The following is a 19,682-nucleotide window of genomic DNA, read 5'->3' on the forward strand; positions in this document are numbered from 1 at the left end:
ATCAACCAATTTCTGCAGCCCACGAATCTTCAACCTGTTCTTATAAGGTTCATTCCATAGTCGTGCTATTATCTTGGTCACTGTCTCTGGATCCTCTCCACCTCCTCCCCATCGAGAAGAAACCCTGGTGCCATATCTGGGCACAGTAGTCTAGATGGGGTGTTATCAAGGCTCGATACAGAGGAACAATACCTTGTTTGTTTCTGCTAGTTAAAGTGTTTTTCAGCAACCAAGTGATTTGATGAGCTGATTTTGGCACTTTTGCGATGTGTCCCATAAACTTCAACTCCCTATCCACCAACACTTCCAAATCCCCGGCCTCGTCAATCTCCTGGAGTACAGTTCCACCAATGTGATATACTGCTGCTAATTTTTCACCCCAAAATGCAAAACCTTACATTTTTCCACATTAAACTGACATCCATTCTCCTTAGCCCAGTCCTCCAAACTATCCAAATCATTCTGCAAAATTTTCACATCCTAAGCATTCACTATTGCTCTACCTAACTTTGCATCATCCGCAAACAGATGTACAGTTCCTCTCAGATCCTTTCCTATATCGTTAATTAACAAATTAAACAGTAGCAGTCCAAGAACAGAACCCTGCAGCACACTGCTAGTCACAGGCCATCTTTTGGACTCTACTCCTGAATAAACCACTCTCTGATATCTCTCCATCAACCACCTTCCTATCACATATCACCAACCCCATATCCATTCTCATATGCTACAGTTTACTGATTAGAATTCCATGTGGTATCCTATCAAAGGCTTTAGCAAGGTCCAGTAGAATCACTGTAAACCCGTTACCCTTATCAAGTTCAGCCATCATTGTGTTATAGAATGTGAACAAGTTACTGAAGCATGATCTACCCTTCACAAAACCATGCTGTCCCCCATACAGTATCCCATTTTCATCTATCCAATCTTGTATTTTCCTCTCGACTATTTTCTCTAAGACCTTGACAACAACTCCTAATATGCTGATCAGCAAGTAATTTTCAACAGCAGTCTTGGAACCTCCTTTATGCAGTGAACTATTTTCCCCTCTTCCACCCCCTTGGGACTAACCCAGACCTGAGACTCAAATTAAACAAAATGGTCAAAGGCACTGACAATTCTTTAGCCGCTTCTCATACGACACGAGCTGGTATACCATCCAATCCTGCAGATGAATTGACATTGAGGTTTTGTAATAGACTATGATTGCCATATAAACTGTTGGTTCTTCCATTTCTGCAATGTCACCACCTGGATGATATACTCTTGCAAAGTGCTCACTCAGTAATTCTACTATATCAACTGATTCAGTTACCTCCCTACCATCAGCATTCTTTAAGATCAATCTGCCGTATACATTTTTTCTTTTACTTGCAACATATTGAAAAAACTTTTTGGGATTCTCTTTAGCCTGCATGGCTAATGTTCTTTCATAATCTGCTTTTGCTTTTCTTACCACACTTGTTACCCTTCTGGCTGGGCTTTATACCATTCATGTGCCTGCAGGTCACCTTTCTTCTTAAATTCTTTCCACAGTTGTTTCTTTCTTTCCAGCTCAAGCTTAATGGTGTCATTCATCCATTTAATCCCTATTTGATTTATTATTTGGACTCTAGGTATACAGTCAGCCATTGCCTCCTGCAAACACTTCTTAACTGCCTCCCATGCACTATCAACATCCAGCCCTTGCTGTTTTACATACCATGGCACTGAACCAATCAAACTCCTAAGCTTGTCATACTTACCAGCCCAATAATTCCACATGTAACCTGTCTTAATTGTAAATTCCACACCTTTAGTCACCTCCCAAGTCAAGCCCCTATGATCACTCTCACCAATTGGTGACAATGTGGTCATATTTGTTACTGCCAAATCCTCAGATACAATTACTAGGTCAAGCACTCTCTGACCCCTAGTATTTTCCATTACATGCTGTCGCAGATAGTTATCCCTTAATAACCACATAAAATCCAATTCCTTCCTCCCATGTGTCCTCTCCTCCCTCCAATCAATGCTACCATAGTTAAAATCTCCCATAATAATTACCTTCCTTCCACTCATTTCTTCTATTTGCTTATGCATACTATCTCCACCATCTTTTCCATCACCTGGTCTATAGCAGCACCCAATTGTATATTTTGTTCTGCTAGCCTCAATCTCACACCAAATGGCCTCAAATGTGCTCTTTTCTCTATCCTTCAATTGAACTTCTATTCTCCTTGACTGCAGCTCATCAGCTATCATCAATAATACTCCTCCCCCCCTATTTTATTTATTCTCTCTGTCATTCCTGAACACACTATACCCCTCACATTCAATCCCACTAGCTATATCATCTTCAGTCAGCCATGTTTCACTAATGCCAATAACCTGTGGTCTGGAAGTGCTAACCAATGCCACAAATTCTTCCTCCTTGTTCCTAATACTCCTAGCATTAGTATACATGAATTGCAGACCCCCCCGTTAGCCCCATCCCGACCTTGATGCCTTATACTAACTATCTCATTCTGATTTGTTGTCCTTCTTATTCGCTTGGGCATATTATACTCATTCATACACTCAACTGCCTTTCTAAGGTCTGCATACCTACTGCATATCATGTAGTAATCTATCAACCGCTTTCGCAAAGTCTAAGAATATCACTGTATATGATTCCCCTTATCTAACACACTTGTCACCTTATCATAAAATGCAAGTAAATTACTGAAACACCTACCCTTTACAAATTCATGCTGACCTTCATAAAGAATGCCATGTCTATCAACCCAATTCTGTATTCTATTCCTTATCAATCTCTCCAACACCTTAACCACAACTGCAGTTATACAGACTGGCCTATAGTTGGAGACTTCTGTCTTAGAATCATGCTTGTGGAGTGGTACTATTTTGCCCTCTTTCCACTCCTTAGGAATCCTACCCACTAGATGACTTTCATTAAATAATCAGGTCAAGGACATAACCAAGTGTGGTGCACATTCCTTAAGCATACGTGGTGATATGTCATCCATTCCTACAGCCTTATTCACATCTAACCCAAACCAACATTTGATACACCTCTGTTTCTTTCACTTCCAATTCTCCTGATGCTTGTCTCTCTTCCATATATTGTACTGGATAATTTATACCAGTATGATATATGCTGATAAAGTGCTCGTTCAATAATTCCGCTATCTCTTTTGCAGCTATTAGTCTGCTGCCATGACAATCCATCAATGTTAGTCTGTCATAATTATTCTTCTTCTTGCTTGCCATGTGGTGGAAAAATTCCCTCGAGTTAACCAATCTCCTCTCATACTGTACCTTTTCTTTCTTTACCATATTTGTCACCTTCCTAGCCTGCACCTTATACTCTTCATGGATCTGATCACCATCAACTGTTTTGTACCTCCTCCATAACAATTTCTTTTCCAGCACAGCTTGCTTGATTTCGCTGTTCATCCACTTCACTCCCACTCTATTTACTCGCTTAACCCTCGGTATGCAGTCATACATTGCCTTTGTCAGATACTGCCTTATGAGTTTCCATGCATTTTTAACATCTTTTACACTCCGCTCATCTACACAACGTACTGATACTAACTGACTACAGAATTTCCTATAATCACCTGCTTTATACTTCCACCTGTATCCATTTCTGGCAGTGACCTTTCTTGTTTCATCACTTCCCAAACAAGTACTTCATGATCACTCTCACCAACTAGTGGCAGTGTCAACACCTCATTAACAACTACATCTTGTAAAATTATCCCCAAATCCAAAACATTAAAGCCTCTAGTTGCTTCTATCACATGCTGCTTAAGATACTTATCTTTCAGAAATTCCACAAACTCGCTCCCTTGTTCCCATACACTATCTCTTCCTTCCAGACTATATTCCTGTAATTAAAGTCTCCCTTCAGGATCATCTTCTTTTTACATGCCCAACTAATTTGCCTAAACATTTCACAATCAGTATTCTCTGCATTCCCTGGCCTATAACAGCATCCAATCAGATATACTAACCTGTTTATTTCAACTTTGCACCATACAGATTCAAAATCTGTGCACGCACCATCAACTTCCACACTTTGCAGACACAATTCCTCTGCAATTAACAGCACTCTCCCTCCTCTTTACATATCTCTATCCTTCCGTAAAATTATATATTCTTCTAATTCTATTCCTGATATCACATCCTTCTCAGACAATCAAGTTTCACTTATTCCAATTACTTTGGGATATAACGTCTCAATTAATGCCACAAACTCAGCTCTCTTGTTTCAAATACTCCTTGCATTTGTGTATAAACATAACAATCGCTGTGTGTTTGAGGCCATCCTACCAGCACCAACATTCTCTATTTTAGCTGTTATACTACACCTCTCCCTTCAGTTTGACCACTCCCATTTCCTTGATCCTGACTGTGATTTCCATTCTTATCTGTTTCATCCTCACCTTTACGCATTCCATCACTTTGTGCTGCTGCTGCAACCACATCTTCAACCTCATATCCATCTTCCTCCTACTGTACAATCTGTTGATTTGTGCTGTCCTGTTTCACAGGTAGACTCTGATCATTTGTTATATTAACTTCTTGACTCTGCCTTTTCAGAAAACAATAGTCTTTCTAAATGACCAAAGACCAAACCCATTCAAATGTAATCCATCAGATTTATACCATTTGAACTTCCCTTCAAATTCACTCCACAGATTTACAAATTGAACCCCTTTTGCCTCATACAACTCAGCCATCTTACTATTCATTATCTCTGCTCTCCTTCTCAATTCACTGTTATCATCTGGGAAAAAACACAAGACTTTCCCAACAACACTATTCTTCTTTATCTGCTGCAACAACTTCCTCAAGTTTCTATCAACATTCTTCTTCTGCCCAACTAAGTCATTTGTGCCTACGACTACCACAGGAAAGTGAAGGAATGCAATGAATACTAGTACTGTTTATTCTTAACTGCATTCAGAGAAGTTAATTCCAAAAATAAACACTTGATATGTGATGATTTTCTTTCTGTGACTACTTTAAATTTTAAACTTATAGGAACAAAGTAATGCATTAATATGGAATTTTATATTAATTTACATGATTAATATAAAATGTAAAAAAAATGAATTTTAATTTTTTACATAACGTACATAATTAAAAATGAACTTAAAAATTAAGTAATACAATACCATTTCTGGAGAACCTGTACTTCTTTTGGATAAGAAATGTTACATTCCACTCCAGGTGTAGTAATGTCCGAAATCATGCTATTCCCATGATTCTCCATTTTTGCATTTGCCATGATAAAATAGCTTTAAAAAAAACATATCTCAAGCCTGAGACAGAATATTTATGCAGCCTATCAACTACAATGAATTTAAGTTTTATAATACTGCATATGTTCAAAATAAAAAGATACTGATAACTGAAGATCATTATACAACAATAACAAGATTTTAAAAAAAAAGTTAATAAAAAGTGCCTGCATAGTGCAATTGGAAGGATGCAACATTGTGCCCTTCGATTGGAAAAGACCTGAGTTTCATTCTCGTCATGAAGAGAGGAATCTTTACATGAGCTTTTTCAACTGAAGGTGAGTTAGCTGATCTATAAGGAAAAAACAGTTTTTTTTCTCCCAGAAACCCAGGTTTTTCATTTCAATTGGCTATGAGAACACATGCAATTTACAGACAAAAAATACTACTGTTGTTGGATGGGCAGTACATGATGCTGATTGTGTGTTGTAGATGGAGAATTAAGTAGTAGGAGAGATATGTGTAGCAGAGTAAAGTTGAGTGTCCTCTTGCAATGAGTCTTTGGACTTATATGTACAGATATATTTTCTGTTAGTACTATTATAGTAGTCATTTTTAATTAATGTTCTTCTTCTATGTATAAATAAAAAGTGATATTATTATCCCAAGGCCCCCATGGAGTCAAAAGACTCATTGCAGGGACTATATACCTGTTGGTCTTTCAAAATGCATCCATGAAGATAAAAAATTTTTTAAAAAATGTCATTAAAAGCTCTAACATTTCTGCAGTCTATAAACTGTCACTCAGTAAGGCTTAGATATTGCTCTTATTTATAGTATAAAAAATACTCACTATAACTTAATGGTATTAACTCACATCATATAAGAACAAAACAAAATACATAATTTATTAATCTATTAATATTTTACTGCATTTCAAATCAAAGTAAAAAATGTAACTGAATTCATATTTAATTCAAAGTGTTCCAGGTACTATGAGTTTCTTCTCCACCTTTAGTCAATTTTTATACAGAATGGAATGCTTAGAGAGTAAGGTCCTAAATGTAGCCACACTCAAAATCAGTTTGGTATTTAGTCCCATGATCAAGGCAAATTAAAAATATACTACACTATAGAAAAAAAGAATCAATATTTGCCTTTCTGAACACATCAGTCAGACATCTTTCAGATGGTTCACCTTCATTTTGGGTGATAATTGACAGAGACCTGACATTCAGGGAACATATTGCAAAGGTGGTGAAGGTAACCCAGAGGATTGCTGCAATACTGAGAAGGATGCTGACCAGCAGAGATAAAAGAGTTGTCATTCTGCTATAAAGTTCTGATAAGATCATACCTGGACTATTGTGCTCAAATTTGGTACCCAGGATTTGAAAGGGATAAATTAACCTTGGAGTGCAGAGGTGGATAACAAAAACGATATCAGAATTTACATATTAGTTACATATTCTATCCTCTTATATATTTACATATATAAGAGGATAGAATGAGGGAATCTGGACTGCAAAGTTTGGTAGATAGAAGGAGAGGTGATAAGATTGAGACATTTAAACTGTTGAGAGGTAGTTACAGGGTTGACAGTGGAGAGTTCTTTTGTGTTGGTGGAAGGGGGGGGGAGAAGGAGTGAGGACAAGGAGCTATCCATGGAAGTTGCAAAAGGGTGAGGAGTAGTTTCTTTGCATGGAGGATGGTTGAACCATGGAATGCACTGCCTGATAGAGTGGTGAGAGCATGAACAGTGAATGAGTTCAAGGAGTTGTAGGATAGATTGTGTTTTCTAGGGTTGGGCAGCCCACGATGAATCTTTTGACTGTATGGAGGTCCTGAATAATAATAATAACATTAATATTATTATTATTCTCTGATTACAGAAAGACAGCATACATGTCAGAAGATACATGGGCCAATACACTCAGAGATCATATATACAATAACAGAGAATCGTTATTATTATTATTATTAACAACAGATCTCCATGGAGTCAAAAGACTCATCACGGGAGGTACACATTGTTACACACATAGCCCACCAAACAGTGCTTTAAACTCATTCAATGTATCCACATTCACCACCCATTCTCCATGCAAAGAATCTGCAACTTATGTCCTTGCTCACATCCTTATACATGAAGTTTCCATGAATATCCCCTTATTCAATAGCACAAACTCAAATACCAGTTTGGTAATGAAATAAACACAATAATATCCTTTCTTACTACTATTTATCTTTTTTTAACAGCTCATGTTAACCAATTACTTATGTCTTTGTACACTAGCTCATTCTTGATTATCTCATTCTTCATTACCTTGCTTCTTCTCCCACTTGGAAAGCAGACCTAATGGAATCTCTCATTACCACACTGCAAATAATGGAATCTCAATACATTACTATTCTTGAGTCATTCATCACCTCTCCCCCCCCCATTTTCTTCATTTTATCCTTTTGCACTCTATATCATGTTGTCATGGTTAGACACCACAGCCATCAAACTAATGTCAATTAACAAAGTGGACACTAGTGCTCCAGATGATTTTAAAATAAGATGATTTTAAGATATTGAAGTGCAGTGACATATATAAGAAGAGCTCCTGATTGGGATAAGTTTTCTAGGAATAATTAAATATATACGTGTAATTGTTTGAGTAAGAGCGGCTGTAAACGTTGTGCGCTACCGGTTTTATTAATGTGAGAGATTTTTTTTTGCCAAAACTTAATTACGAAATTCGTTATTATTAGACTTAGTAACCTGCAAAAAATGGCGGCAGCATTGTCATTCCATGACTTTAATTTAGATTTCAGTCATTTCGTTAAGTGTGAGTTCTGTTATATGTATTCTTTCGATTACTTAAATGATTTGTGGATATTTGGAAAGGATGGAAGGAGGGTGTGTGCGAAGTGTAACCTGAAAGAGGAATTGATGAATGCAAATATGAAATTGATGACAGAAAGTGTTAGTAGCAAAATTGTCGCAGGGAAAATGAGTGCATGTTTGAAAGAGAAGGATAGTGAGAAAGAGAGGCAAAAAAATGTTAAAAAATCAGTAAAAAAGAAAAAGAGCGATTTGAAAACCATAACGGATGTTAAAAGGGACGAAAGTGAGGTGAGAGTGGCAGAAGGTAACGAAATTGAGAGAACGAATGAAACTAGAAATGGTGTGATGCAGAATCGAAAGCAAAAAAAATCGAAAGAATGGATGATAGTGAAAAAAGAATGAATGATAATGAAAATTCGACACATGGTGGACTGAAAGTACAGAAACAAAGATAGATGAATGAGTGTGAAAATAGGAAGAATGATAGCGAACGTTGGACGTATGTTGGGCCGAAAGTACGGAAACAAAGAAGGATGAATGAGAGTGAAAGTGAGAATAGGGGGTCGAGAGTTAGAAAGGTTGAATGATTGAGAGAATGTGTTGCGAGATTCAGAAGTTGAAATGGATTGGATGAGGCAAGAAATGAAATGGATGCGGAATGAAATTAAGAAAATTGGGTAAAAACTATTAAAATAAATAATGATGGCATGAAAGAGTTAACGAAAGATGAGCGAGTGGCGTTTTATGGCGATTCTATTATTAAAGGTGTGCTGGAGGATAAAATGCACAAGGTATGTTTTCTAGGCGCTAAAATTAGTAGAGTGATTGAGGCATTGGATATGAGGCAGGAGCAAGCAAAAGAGTTAATAGTATTAATAGGTACGAATGATTTGAGAGAGGACAAAGGTGTGTCAGAATGGATATCAGGAGGCTACTTAGAAGGATAAAAGAGAATAGTATGACAGGGAGGGTAGTTAGCATGTTGCCTAGGTATGACTGGTGAAATCAGGCAGAGAGCAAGGATTGTGAATAATATGCTGGCTGAAACGTATGAGGAGACGGGAGTACAGTTTGTTAATGTGTGGAATGAGTTTGAGGGACGAAGTAAGCTGTATGGGAGTGATGGCCTGCATTTGAGTGGTTATGGTGCGAGTCGCTTGGAAAGACTGCTGCTGGAAGGTAGAGAAGTGAATAGAGAGAATGAATCAGATCGAGTGGGAAGTGATGTGGAAGAGCAGGAGAGTAAGACAAGAGAGATTGAAGAGGTAGTTATGAATGGGGAAGTGAGTGGTATGAGTATAGAAAATGAGAGAATGGGTGTACAAGAGGAGCAGGGAAACGGGGAGGCTCAGGGTGCACAGGAGTACACAGCACGAAAAAGGTGGATGCTGCAAGAGGAGGTGAGCATGGAAAGGAATGGGATAACCAGGGATCAAGAGGAAACAGTTGGAATTGAAAAGGGTTTTAAAATGAAGAAGCAGAAAGGGAAATGGCCCCAGTTGAGCATGGAGAGATCACATCGAGTGAGTGGTATCAGTGGAACTAGTAGATCCAGAAATGAGCTGTTGTGTTTGTATACAAATGCAAGAAGTATAAGAAACAAGGCAGATGAAATGGTTGCACTAATTGCATCTGTTCACCCAAAAATTGTCGGAATAAGTGAGACATGGTTGGAAGAGGATGACATCCTGACAGGAATAGAGATGGAAGGGTATGATGTGTTTCTGTGTTTCGTGAGGACAGAAGGGGTAAAAAGGGAGGGGAGTCCTATTGATGATAGAGAAAGAGTTATGTCCATATAAAGTAAAGATGCAAGAGGGAAATAGTGCCAGTGGTTTTGAGGCAGTATGGTGTGAGATAGAGGTGAATGGAATCAAATACTTGTTGGGATGTTGTTATAGACCAGGTAATGTGGATGGTGGTGATAATGAAATGTACAATCAAATTAGCCAAGTAAATAAGAAAAGGGTGATCATTATGGGTGATTTTAATTATGGCAATATAGACTGGAATGATGAGATAGCAACTGGAAGTAAAGAAAATGAGTTTCTTGAGTTTTTGAGGGATAACTACCTCAGACAGTATGTAACAGAGGGCACATGAGGATTGAGGGTCTTGGATTTGGTAATCTCATCAGAGGATGTAATTATAAATGAGGTGTCAAATCATCCACCAATTGGTGAGAGTGACCATGAGGTGATTACCTGAGTGGTTGCCAGCAGTGTGAGGACCTCTGTGAGAAAAGGGTATATGTGGAACTACGGGGGAGGGATTATGAAGAGCTCAGAAGATAGCTTGCAGGTGTAACGTGGAATGAGGAGTTAGCTGGAAAAGAGATAAATGCAGCTTTGGGGATTTTCAAAAACTCTTTAGTAGATGCAATGTCTAAATGTATTCCAAGGGTGAGAAGGTTAAATAAGGCAGGTGTGAGATGGACGAATAAAGAGCTTAAGCATGCGATAGAGAGAAAAAGGGCATTGCGAAGGCAGCATAAAAGAAGTGGAAATAACCAATTCCATGAGGTCTACAGAGACCAAGCAAGGAGGGTGACTTGGTTGGTGAGGGTAGCTAAAGAGAGGTATGAACAGCAGTTGGTTAATGAAGCCAAAAAGAATCCTAAGGAATTCTTTCGATATGTAGCCTGCAAAAGAAAGAATAATTATGGAAGGATGACACTGATTGGAGAAAATGGTATAAAGACAGCTGATGCAGAATGTGTGGTGGAGATACTTAATGAACAGTTCATAAAGATCTTTCAATCTTGTGAATATAACTTCATGGAGGGATTGAGAGCAGTTGATGATGGAGAAGAGAGACTGACTGTAGGTGAGCAAGAGATGTATGGGGAGTTGAGTAAACTAGATGTTAATAAGGCTGAGGGACTTGATAATATATCACCACATATTCTGAAAGAATGTGCCAGGGAGTTGACACCTGCCTTGACATATTTTTTTAATATGAGTCTTGCACTTGGTCAAGTTCCTAAGGAGTGGAAGGAGGGCAAGATTGTGCCACTTCATAAAAGAGGTGATCGAACTCGAGCATCAAACTATAGGCCTATCTGTGTGTCAGGTGTTGTGGTTAAGTTGTTGGAGAAGCTTGTGAGAACTAGGATCCAGAGTTGGGTTGATAACAATGGTATTATCTTTGATGGACAGCATGGATTTGCTAAAGGGAGGTCATGTTTTAGTAATCTACTTACTTATTACAATAAAGTGACTGCTTCCTTGGACAGAGGAAAAGGATACACAGTAATATACTTGGATTTTGCAAAGGCTTTTGATAGAGTACCTCATTATAGGTTGACAGTCAAACTAGAGCAATGGGGTTGAATATTAGATTGGTGCATTGGATTGGAGACTGGCTATCTGATAGGTATCAACAAGTTGTGTATGGGGAGCAATATCCAGGAAAAGGAAAGTCACTAGTGGAGTGCATCAGGGGTCTGTTTCAGGTCCATTACTGTTTAACTTGTATATTAATGATATAGGTGAAGATTTGGATGCAGACATTCAGTGTTTGCAGATGATGCAAATTTGGGATGAACCATGAAGAGTAGTGAAGATGTTGTGGCCTTACAGGAAGACTTGAATAGATTGAGTGATTGGGCACGGAAATGGGGATGTGAATTCAATGTTGCAAAATGTAAGGTTTTAAAATTTGGAAAACAAAGATGGGATGCAGAATTTATGCTTGGTGAGAATATATTGTTGGAGGTAGAGGATATAAGAGATCTTAGGGTGATAGTGGATAAGGATCTAAAATTTAGGGGACACGTTGCCAAAATTGTGAAGACAACACAAAGGCTTCTGGAAATAATGCGGAGGACACGGATGTGTAGAAGTAGGGAGATTCTTGTTCTGTTGTATAAGGCTTTGATTAGGCCACGCATGGACTACTGTGCCTTGATTTGGTCACCAGGTTTTCAGAAGGATGAAGAGATGTTGGAAAGGGTCCAAAGGACACTGACTAAGGTAGTGTGTGACCTCTGGAATGTCGAGTATGAGGAAAGATTGAGAAGATGTAATTTTGCAGAGTCTGGTGGACAGGAGGAAGAGGGGGGGGGGATATGATAGAGACCTACAAGTTGGTAAGGGGTTGTTATAGGATCAATGCTGGAGAAGTTTTACAGAGAATAGCAGGAGATGAGGGGAGAACCAGAGGTCATCCCTGGAAGCTGTATAAAGAGGGTGTGAGTAGGGGAGTGAGAGGCAGGTTTTTTTGTGCAGAGTTGTGAATGATTGGAATGCCTTGCCTGAGAATGTGGTGTCTGCAAAGAGTTTGAATGTGTTTAAAACATGGTATGATGAGCTGTGTGTGTGTGTGTGTGTGTGTGTGTGTGTGTGATAAAAGGACCTCCCAGATGAGTCTTTGCTCCTAGTTATAAGATATTATAATTTGGTTTCCACAAAACATCTATTATCTTATAACAATGATATATTAATAGAGTGGTTGGTCTAGCAGATATTGCTTTTGCTCTCCAACAAATAGGACATAGGTTTGAATCCCATTATGGGCTTAGATGATAGAGGAATTTCACTGTCAAGTGTGAGATACTACTCTGCTTATTGGAGATCTGAAGGCTTGAAAAAAAGTTCCATGTTTGGATTACTGAACTCGTAGTGCATCTATACTGATAATATACTATAGGTTTAAAATCTTCTGTGAGCATAATTCACATAAAAGAGGCAGTTGCATCTCTTTATCAAATGCGGTGATAACACCTCTTACCACTGAATTTCATTATCTCTGCTATGCATTTTAGCCAATGACTCCATGAGTTATTACCACCCCAAGAACTCATGGAGACATTTGACTCCATGAGTTCTTGGGGTGGTAATAATAATAATACCATTGTTATAAGCAGTGGCAGCTCGTGGCTTGAAATCATGGGGGTGCTCCAACTTTCAAAATATACATACATTTTTGGATAAAATATCAAAATTATGGTAAAATTAAAAAAAAAAATTAAACATGAAACAATATTGTTTATTTTCGATAAAATTATACAGTTTGGTATAATTCAAAATTACTTAAAAATAAAATATATTCTTCTTGTTTTGTTTCATGAAAAAGTATTGTTTATTATCAATAAAATTATAGTTTAGTATAATTCAAAATTACTTAAAAATAAAATCCATTATCATAACCCCAATAATGTTCTAAAATAAAACTATAACAAATGTTATGTCTTTAATTGTAATGTCCAAATATTTAAAGAGATGGAGTAAACACGATAAGCACTACGAACATTCTACTACTGGTGCAAACTGCATATAAACAACAGTGGAACTGAGCGAATGGATAGTGCTGCATTACACTAATAGCTCACATCTCACTATGAAGTGCATATGCTTGTATGGGTAGCAATATGACACTGTGGTAAATACAGTCCTGCTAGTGTCCTTTGCCCTCCTAAGTGCTACAAGATGGATTTTTATTATTTTTTATACAAAATAAAAGAACTGCATAGGATTGTTGATGATAAAATTAAATATTACAAGCAAATATAAATAAATTAATATGTTTATATATCAAGAAAAATTGGGGGTGCTGCAGTTCCACCGTGCCTATGCACAAGCTGCTACTAGTTATAAGATATTATAATTTGGTTTCCACAAAACATCTATTATCTTATAACAATGATATATTAATAGAGTGGTTGGTCTAGCAGATATTGCTTTTGCTCTCCAACAAATAGGACATAGGTTTGAATCCCATTATGGGCTTAGATGATAGAGGAATTTCACTGTCAAGTGTGAGATACTACTCTGCTTATTGGAGATCTGAAGGCTTGAAAAAAAGTTCCATGTTTGGATTACTGAACTCGTAGTGCATCTATACTGATAATATACTATAGGTTTAAAATCTTCTGTGAGCATAATTCACATAAAAGAGGCAGTTGCATCTCTTTATCAAATGCGGTGATAACACCTCTTACCACTGAATTTCATTATCTCTGCTATGCATTTTAGCCAATGGCTACAACCTCTGTAAAATAGTACTCTATTACTGTTATTAAGCAAGGAGTCAAAAGACTCACTCAGGAGGTCCATATTCTCATGCAAAAAATATAATCCAACTGTGCCTTTAACCCATTCACAGTTTATGTAGTTATCCCACTCTCAGGAAATGCATTCATACTCACCAACCACTCTCCATGCAAAGAACCTACTCCTTACTCCCTTGCTCACATCCTACTTATACAGTTTCTGGGGATTCCACCCCCCCTCTCCCATTTAATGAAAAATTTCTTTCACAGTAATCTGGTAACATCTTACCAACTTAAACATTTCAATCATACCTCCCACCTCTCTCTCCTGTGTGCATTAGTTCATATGCAGCCTGATCAAGGCTTAAACAAGGTAATAACTTCTTTGCTTCTGTATGTCAAGGTCCTCCTCATCATTACCATAATCTGTTGTGATATTCTCACAATTTTAGCAATTTATTCTTTGCAACATTAAACTGATAGCTCCACTGACATACCCACTCACAGAGTCTATCTGAGATCCTCCTGTAATGACACAGCACCTGCTCTGCTCCTCATAGTTCTTCCCAACTTTGTATCATCTACAAAGTCAGGAAGAAGTATAAGGAGTTACTAATATTATTAACATATAAGTTAAACAATAATGGCTCCTGAAACAGACCCCCTGCAGCACTTCAGTAGTGACCCTCCTCTTCTGGGATACCAGTCTCCTATACATAACTTGCTGATACCTGACAGCCAATCAGATATCCAATTCACTTATCCCATCCAGTCTTATCTGTTTTCAGTTTAGTTGCCAGCTTGTCATGTGGGAAGGGCTCTGAAAAATCCAAGTATATACGCATCTCTATATAGCGCCACATGGTGCCTCTGTAGCAAAATTGGAAAAAGCCTAAGTTTGATTCTTGTTCTTGATGAGAGGAATCTTTATATAGTTTTTTTTCCAACTGAAAGTGAATTAGCTGATCTCATATGAAGATAGTAAAGTTTTTTTCCTCCCAGAAACTTGGGTTTTTCATCCTGCATACAGATAAATTGGCCTAGAGAACACACACAATTTACAGACAAAAAATATTAGTGGTAGTGGGCAGTAGATGGCGTTGGTGTAGGTGATGATAGTAGTAGCAGTTTGTTATAATTGATATATGGAGTGGTGGTGGAGATGGAGAGATACAGTAGGTGTCCTCTCTTGATGAGTCTTGGGACTCCTTGGAGATGTCACGTAATAATAATAATCTGCTTCATCTGGTGAAATCATCACCTCGTTATAGTAAGCAAATGGCTAAAAATGCGACCTCCCCCTTACCAAACCCAAGCCAACCATCATAGAGAATGCTGCTATTATCAGTCCAATTCTGAATCTTATGTCCCCAGACACACACAGAACAGACTATAATGTGAAGATTCAGTCTCCGGCTTTGTGAAGTGGAACAACTCTATCTTCTTTCCACTCCTTTAGGAGTGGCCCTGTTGCAAGATTCATGTTCATTCCTTCAAGACATGCAGTGATATGTTGTCAACTCCTACTACCTTATTAGCATCTAGTTTACTTAAATCCATCATATACCTTCTATCCACTAACTATCAGTCCCTCCTCTGCCATACCCTCTACACTCAAGTTTCTCATAATGTCACATTCATGGGGATCTGTTCAATGAATACCTCAATAATATTCTCTGCAGCAGTTACTAATACCACTGTCATCCACTACCATCTATAAGTCATTCTTTCTTCTATTTGCCATGTATTGAAACAACTCGTGAGGATTTTTCTTGGCTTGACTGGCTAATATTTGCTCTTACTACAGTCATTACCAACCAAGTCACCTTCTTGGCCTCCCTTTGAACTCTTCATGAAACCAATTATTACCAATATTAATCTTGTCTTGCCTCCATAGTGCCTGTTTTTTTTTCAGATTTCATGCTTAATCTTTTTCATTCAACCATTTTACTTCTACCTAAATTAGCCTTTACATCTTTGGAATACAAGAAAACAGTGCTGCTGTTAAATATCTCTTGATCAGTGCCAAGCAGTATCTGTCTCCTTTCCATCCAACTTTTCTTTCTATGCTATAGCTTCAGTTATCTCCAAAGATTTTCCTAATCATCAGCCTTAATCATAAACCCTTCCTTGAAGTTCTCATATAACTGGCTAAAACCCATCATCTGGTGTAGCCAGTCTCCATGTTCCTACTACTATAATATCTACATCCTGGCTAGTCAAGTGGTGAGCATTTTGGCTCTCCACATTTATCCACATTAATTTCGTAATTATCCCTTACAAACTTATATGTCTCGATCATCTTCCCTCTCCTCCTTCTATCCACCAGGCTCAGCAATTTGCATTCTCTCAATCTATCCTCATACTTCACATTCCAGAGACTAGAAACCGACTAAGTCAATCATCTCTGAACCTTCTCCAACAACTCATTATCCTTTTGAAAACTAGGTGACCAAATCTGTACACAATAATCCTTATGCAGTCTGATGAAAGCTTTATATAATGGAATCACAACATTCTTACTTCTATTATTACTATTATTATGGGCAATAGAATATGTTATTCTCACAGTTTTAGAAAAATGTCCCTGAACATTCAACTCCCTCTCTATATCATTCCCAGACCTTTCATCTCCTAAGATATCCCTGTTAATCCTATACTCTGCATTGAATCTAAGCTTTCCAAATTTTAAAATTTTGCTACATTAAACTGACATCACTACACACTTTACCATTCAGGTCCTCTTGCAAAGCTACATTTGCTGTAATTTTCCTAACTCTCCTTAACTTTGCATCATTTGCAAAGAAATGTGTATCACCATTTAAGTCCCTTCTGATATCATTTACGTATAAATTAAACAACAATGACCCAAAACAGTGGTATGTCACCAGGAAAGTCACAGTGGTATGCCTGTGGCATACCACTAGAGATTTTCCTTTTCTGGGATATTGCTCCCTCATACACAACCTGCAGATACCACCTATCAGACAGCCAATCTCCAATCAAATGCACTAATCTACCATCCAACCCTATAGTTCCAATTTAATTACTAGCTGCTTGTGTGACAATCAATCGAAGGCCTTTGTAAAAATCTAAATAAACTATTCTATATGCAACGTATTCATCACTTTGTTATAATAAATAAGCAGATTTCTAACCTTTAGCAAACCCATGCTATCCATCAAACAGAATTCTGCTGCTGTCAACCCAGTTCTGAATCCTGGTCCTCACTAGCACCTTGACCACAACTCTAGGCAAGCAGACACCTATAATTGGAAGCCTTACAACCCCCCCCCCCCTCCTGCTTTATGAACAGACCAATTTTGTCCTCTTTTCACTCTTTTAGAATGGGTCAATCTAATATGATGTTAAAATCATAAATTAAACCTGTTGTTAACTCCCTAGAACATTCCTTCAAGACATGCGGTGATATACTATCAAGTCCCATGGCCTTGTTAACAAGTTCGCTCAATTCCTCATATACCTCCTGCTCACTCACTACCAGTTGCTATCAAGTTTTACATTATGCTGCATTCACAAGTATGGAATACTTTAATGAAGTTTTCATTTAACATCTCTACTATATTCTCCTCCATGTTTATCATTCTCCCATTATCTGGCCAACATCATTCTCCCCATAATCATTTTTCCGTCAACTGCCATATATATATATATATATATATATATATATATATATATATAAAACTCTTTAAGATTTCTTTTAGCCTCATTTGCTAACTGCTCATCATACTGCACTTTGCCTCTTCCAAATAGTCCCTGAGTAGGGACCAAGCAGCATCGATTCCTTCCCTTCCAATTCCTCATTCCATGATATTGGTGCAAGCCACCTCCTGAGTTTGTCATCGCCTTATAATGCTACAAATGACCCTTTTTCATGAAAGTTCTGATATGATTGTCTATCACCCAAGTGATTACATCAAAGTCATTTTCACCAATTGAGGAATTTTGCCACTTCATTTAAAATAATATCTTCTGATGAGATAATAAAATCCAAGACTCTCAATCCTTGTGTAGTCTCGTTTATGTACTGCTTAAAATAGTTGTCCTCCTCAAAAACTCAAGAAATTCATTCTTTTTGGTTCCAGATGCTGTCTCTTCATTCCAGTCTGTATTACTGTAATTAAAATTGCCCTTAATGATCACCTTTTTCTTATTAGCCAAACCAATTTGTCTCAACATTTTCTTCTCACTGCCCCTTTCACATTACCAGACCTATAGCAACACCCTACTATACATTTTATCCTGTCCACCTCCACTTCATACCATACTGATTCAAAACCACTGTCACTATTTTCTCTTTACATATCCACACTAAATGGGCACAACTCCTCTGCCTCCCTTTCTGACTTGTCTGTCTTCACAAAAAAACTATATATATATATATATATCCCTATATAAGTGAAGATATATATATATATATTTTTTTTCACTATATATATATATTCCCCTATGTCTATTCCTGTCAGAATGTCATCCTCATTCAACTGTGTCTCACTTATTCCACCAATTTTTGGGTGAATGAACTCTATCAATGCTACAATTTTATTCCCCTTGTTTTGAATACTTCTCGTATTTGTAAACATACAAACTAGCTCACTTCTGTTTCAATAACAAGTCCCACTGAGCCCACTTCTCAGATGGGGGAGTCATATGTATATGACTCCTCCATATACATCCCCCTGTCCATTTCTTTCCATCATCACTGATATTATGTCTGCACGGTTAGCTGAGTGGTTACATGCTTTGCAACCATATGCCTGGGAAAGGAGTGTCCTGCGTTCGATTCTTGTCACTGACGTAAGGAGCTATGGATCTTTCTCAGACATAGCCAAGCTAGCCGGTCCTGGGCGTGGACTGCAGGGTTTTCCTTCCAGTTTATCTAGGGTTTTTCCTCCTGCTAAGCAGGCAAACCGGTGTTAAGAACAAAATGACCCCACCTCGTAGTGAGTTATGAAACTCAAAAATGGGAGACCAAGGCCCTACATTGGGCTGTAGTGCCAAAGAAGAAGATCACTGATATTATACTTCTCCCCAAACCTAAATGTCACTCCCACATCCTTACTATCTTAATTCTTTCTTTCACACACACATCCACTTCTGAAACCGTCATTGTGTTCCTTCTCTCTCATTCTCTTCACTCATACCACTCACCTCTCTATTCGCAAACTCTCTTATCTTACTCTTCTGCTCTTCCACAACATCTCTTGCTTTCTCAGGCCAATACACTCACACCAAATCCATCAATTTAAATATAGCCCATCTCTTTTATACAGTTCTATCCACCCCACACATTCACAAAATGAACTCCTTTCTCCTCACATGCCATTCAAAATCCTTACTTGCCTTCTCAACTCATCATTATCATAACTGGACTACATGGTGACTATCTCACCTACCACAATGTTATCTTTCACTCTCCTTAACAGCCTTCTGACATCCATCCTTACATTCTCCTGGTTACCAGTCAAATCATTTCTGCCAACTACCACTACTAACTTTTTGGCTTATGTACTCCTCTTATCCAATGCTTCAATCACCCTGCTCATTCTATCCCCAGAAAACAAGATTAGAAGTAGATCAGAATTAGAATGGAGAGTTTACA

General features: G+C 37.9%; 1 protein-coding gene across 2 annotated transcripts in view; it reads right to left on the reverse strand.

The window, feature by feature from the left end:
• Positions 1-19,682, reverse strand: part of LOC150107697 (coiled-coil domain-containing protein 112-like) — a 203,512-nt gene that overhangs the window by 155,994 nt on the left and 27,836 nt on the right. Inside the window, exon 3 of one of the 2 annotated variants that reach the window (XM_090391470.1) lies at positions 5,169-5,291. In XM_090391470.1, coding sequence (XP_090247596.1) covers positions 5,169-5,281 — 113 coding nt within the window. In that variant the 5' untranslated portion in view covers positions 5,282-5,291. Of the gene's footprint in view, positions 1-5,168; positions 5,293-19,682 lie in introns of those variants that run through there. The other variant, XM_090391471.1, reaches the window with a different exon arrangement.

The sequence above is a fragment of the Typopeltis vanoorti genome, chromosome 4 (assembly GCF_054136105.1).
Source record: "Typopeltis vanoorti isolate ZY-2024b chromosome 4, IOZ_Tvanoo_1.0, whole genome shotgun sequence".
Taxonomy (NCBI): domain Eukaryota; kingdom Metazoa; phylum Arthropoda; class Arachnida; order Uropygi; family Thelyphonidae; genus Typopeltis; species Typopeltis vanoorti.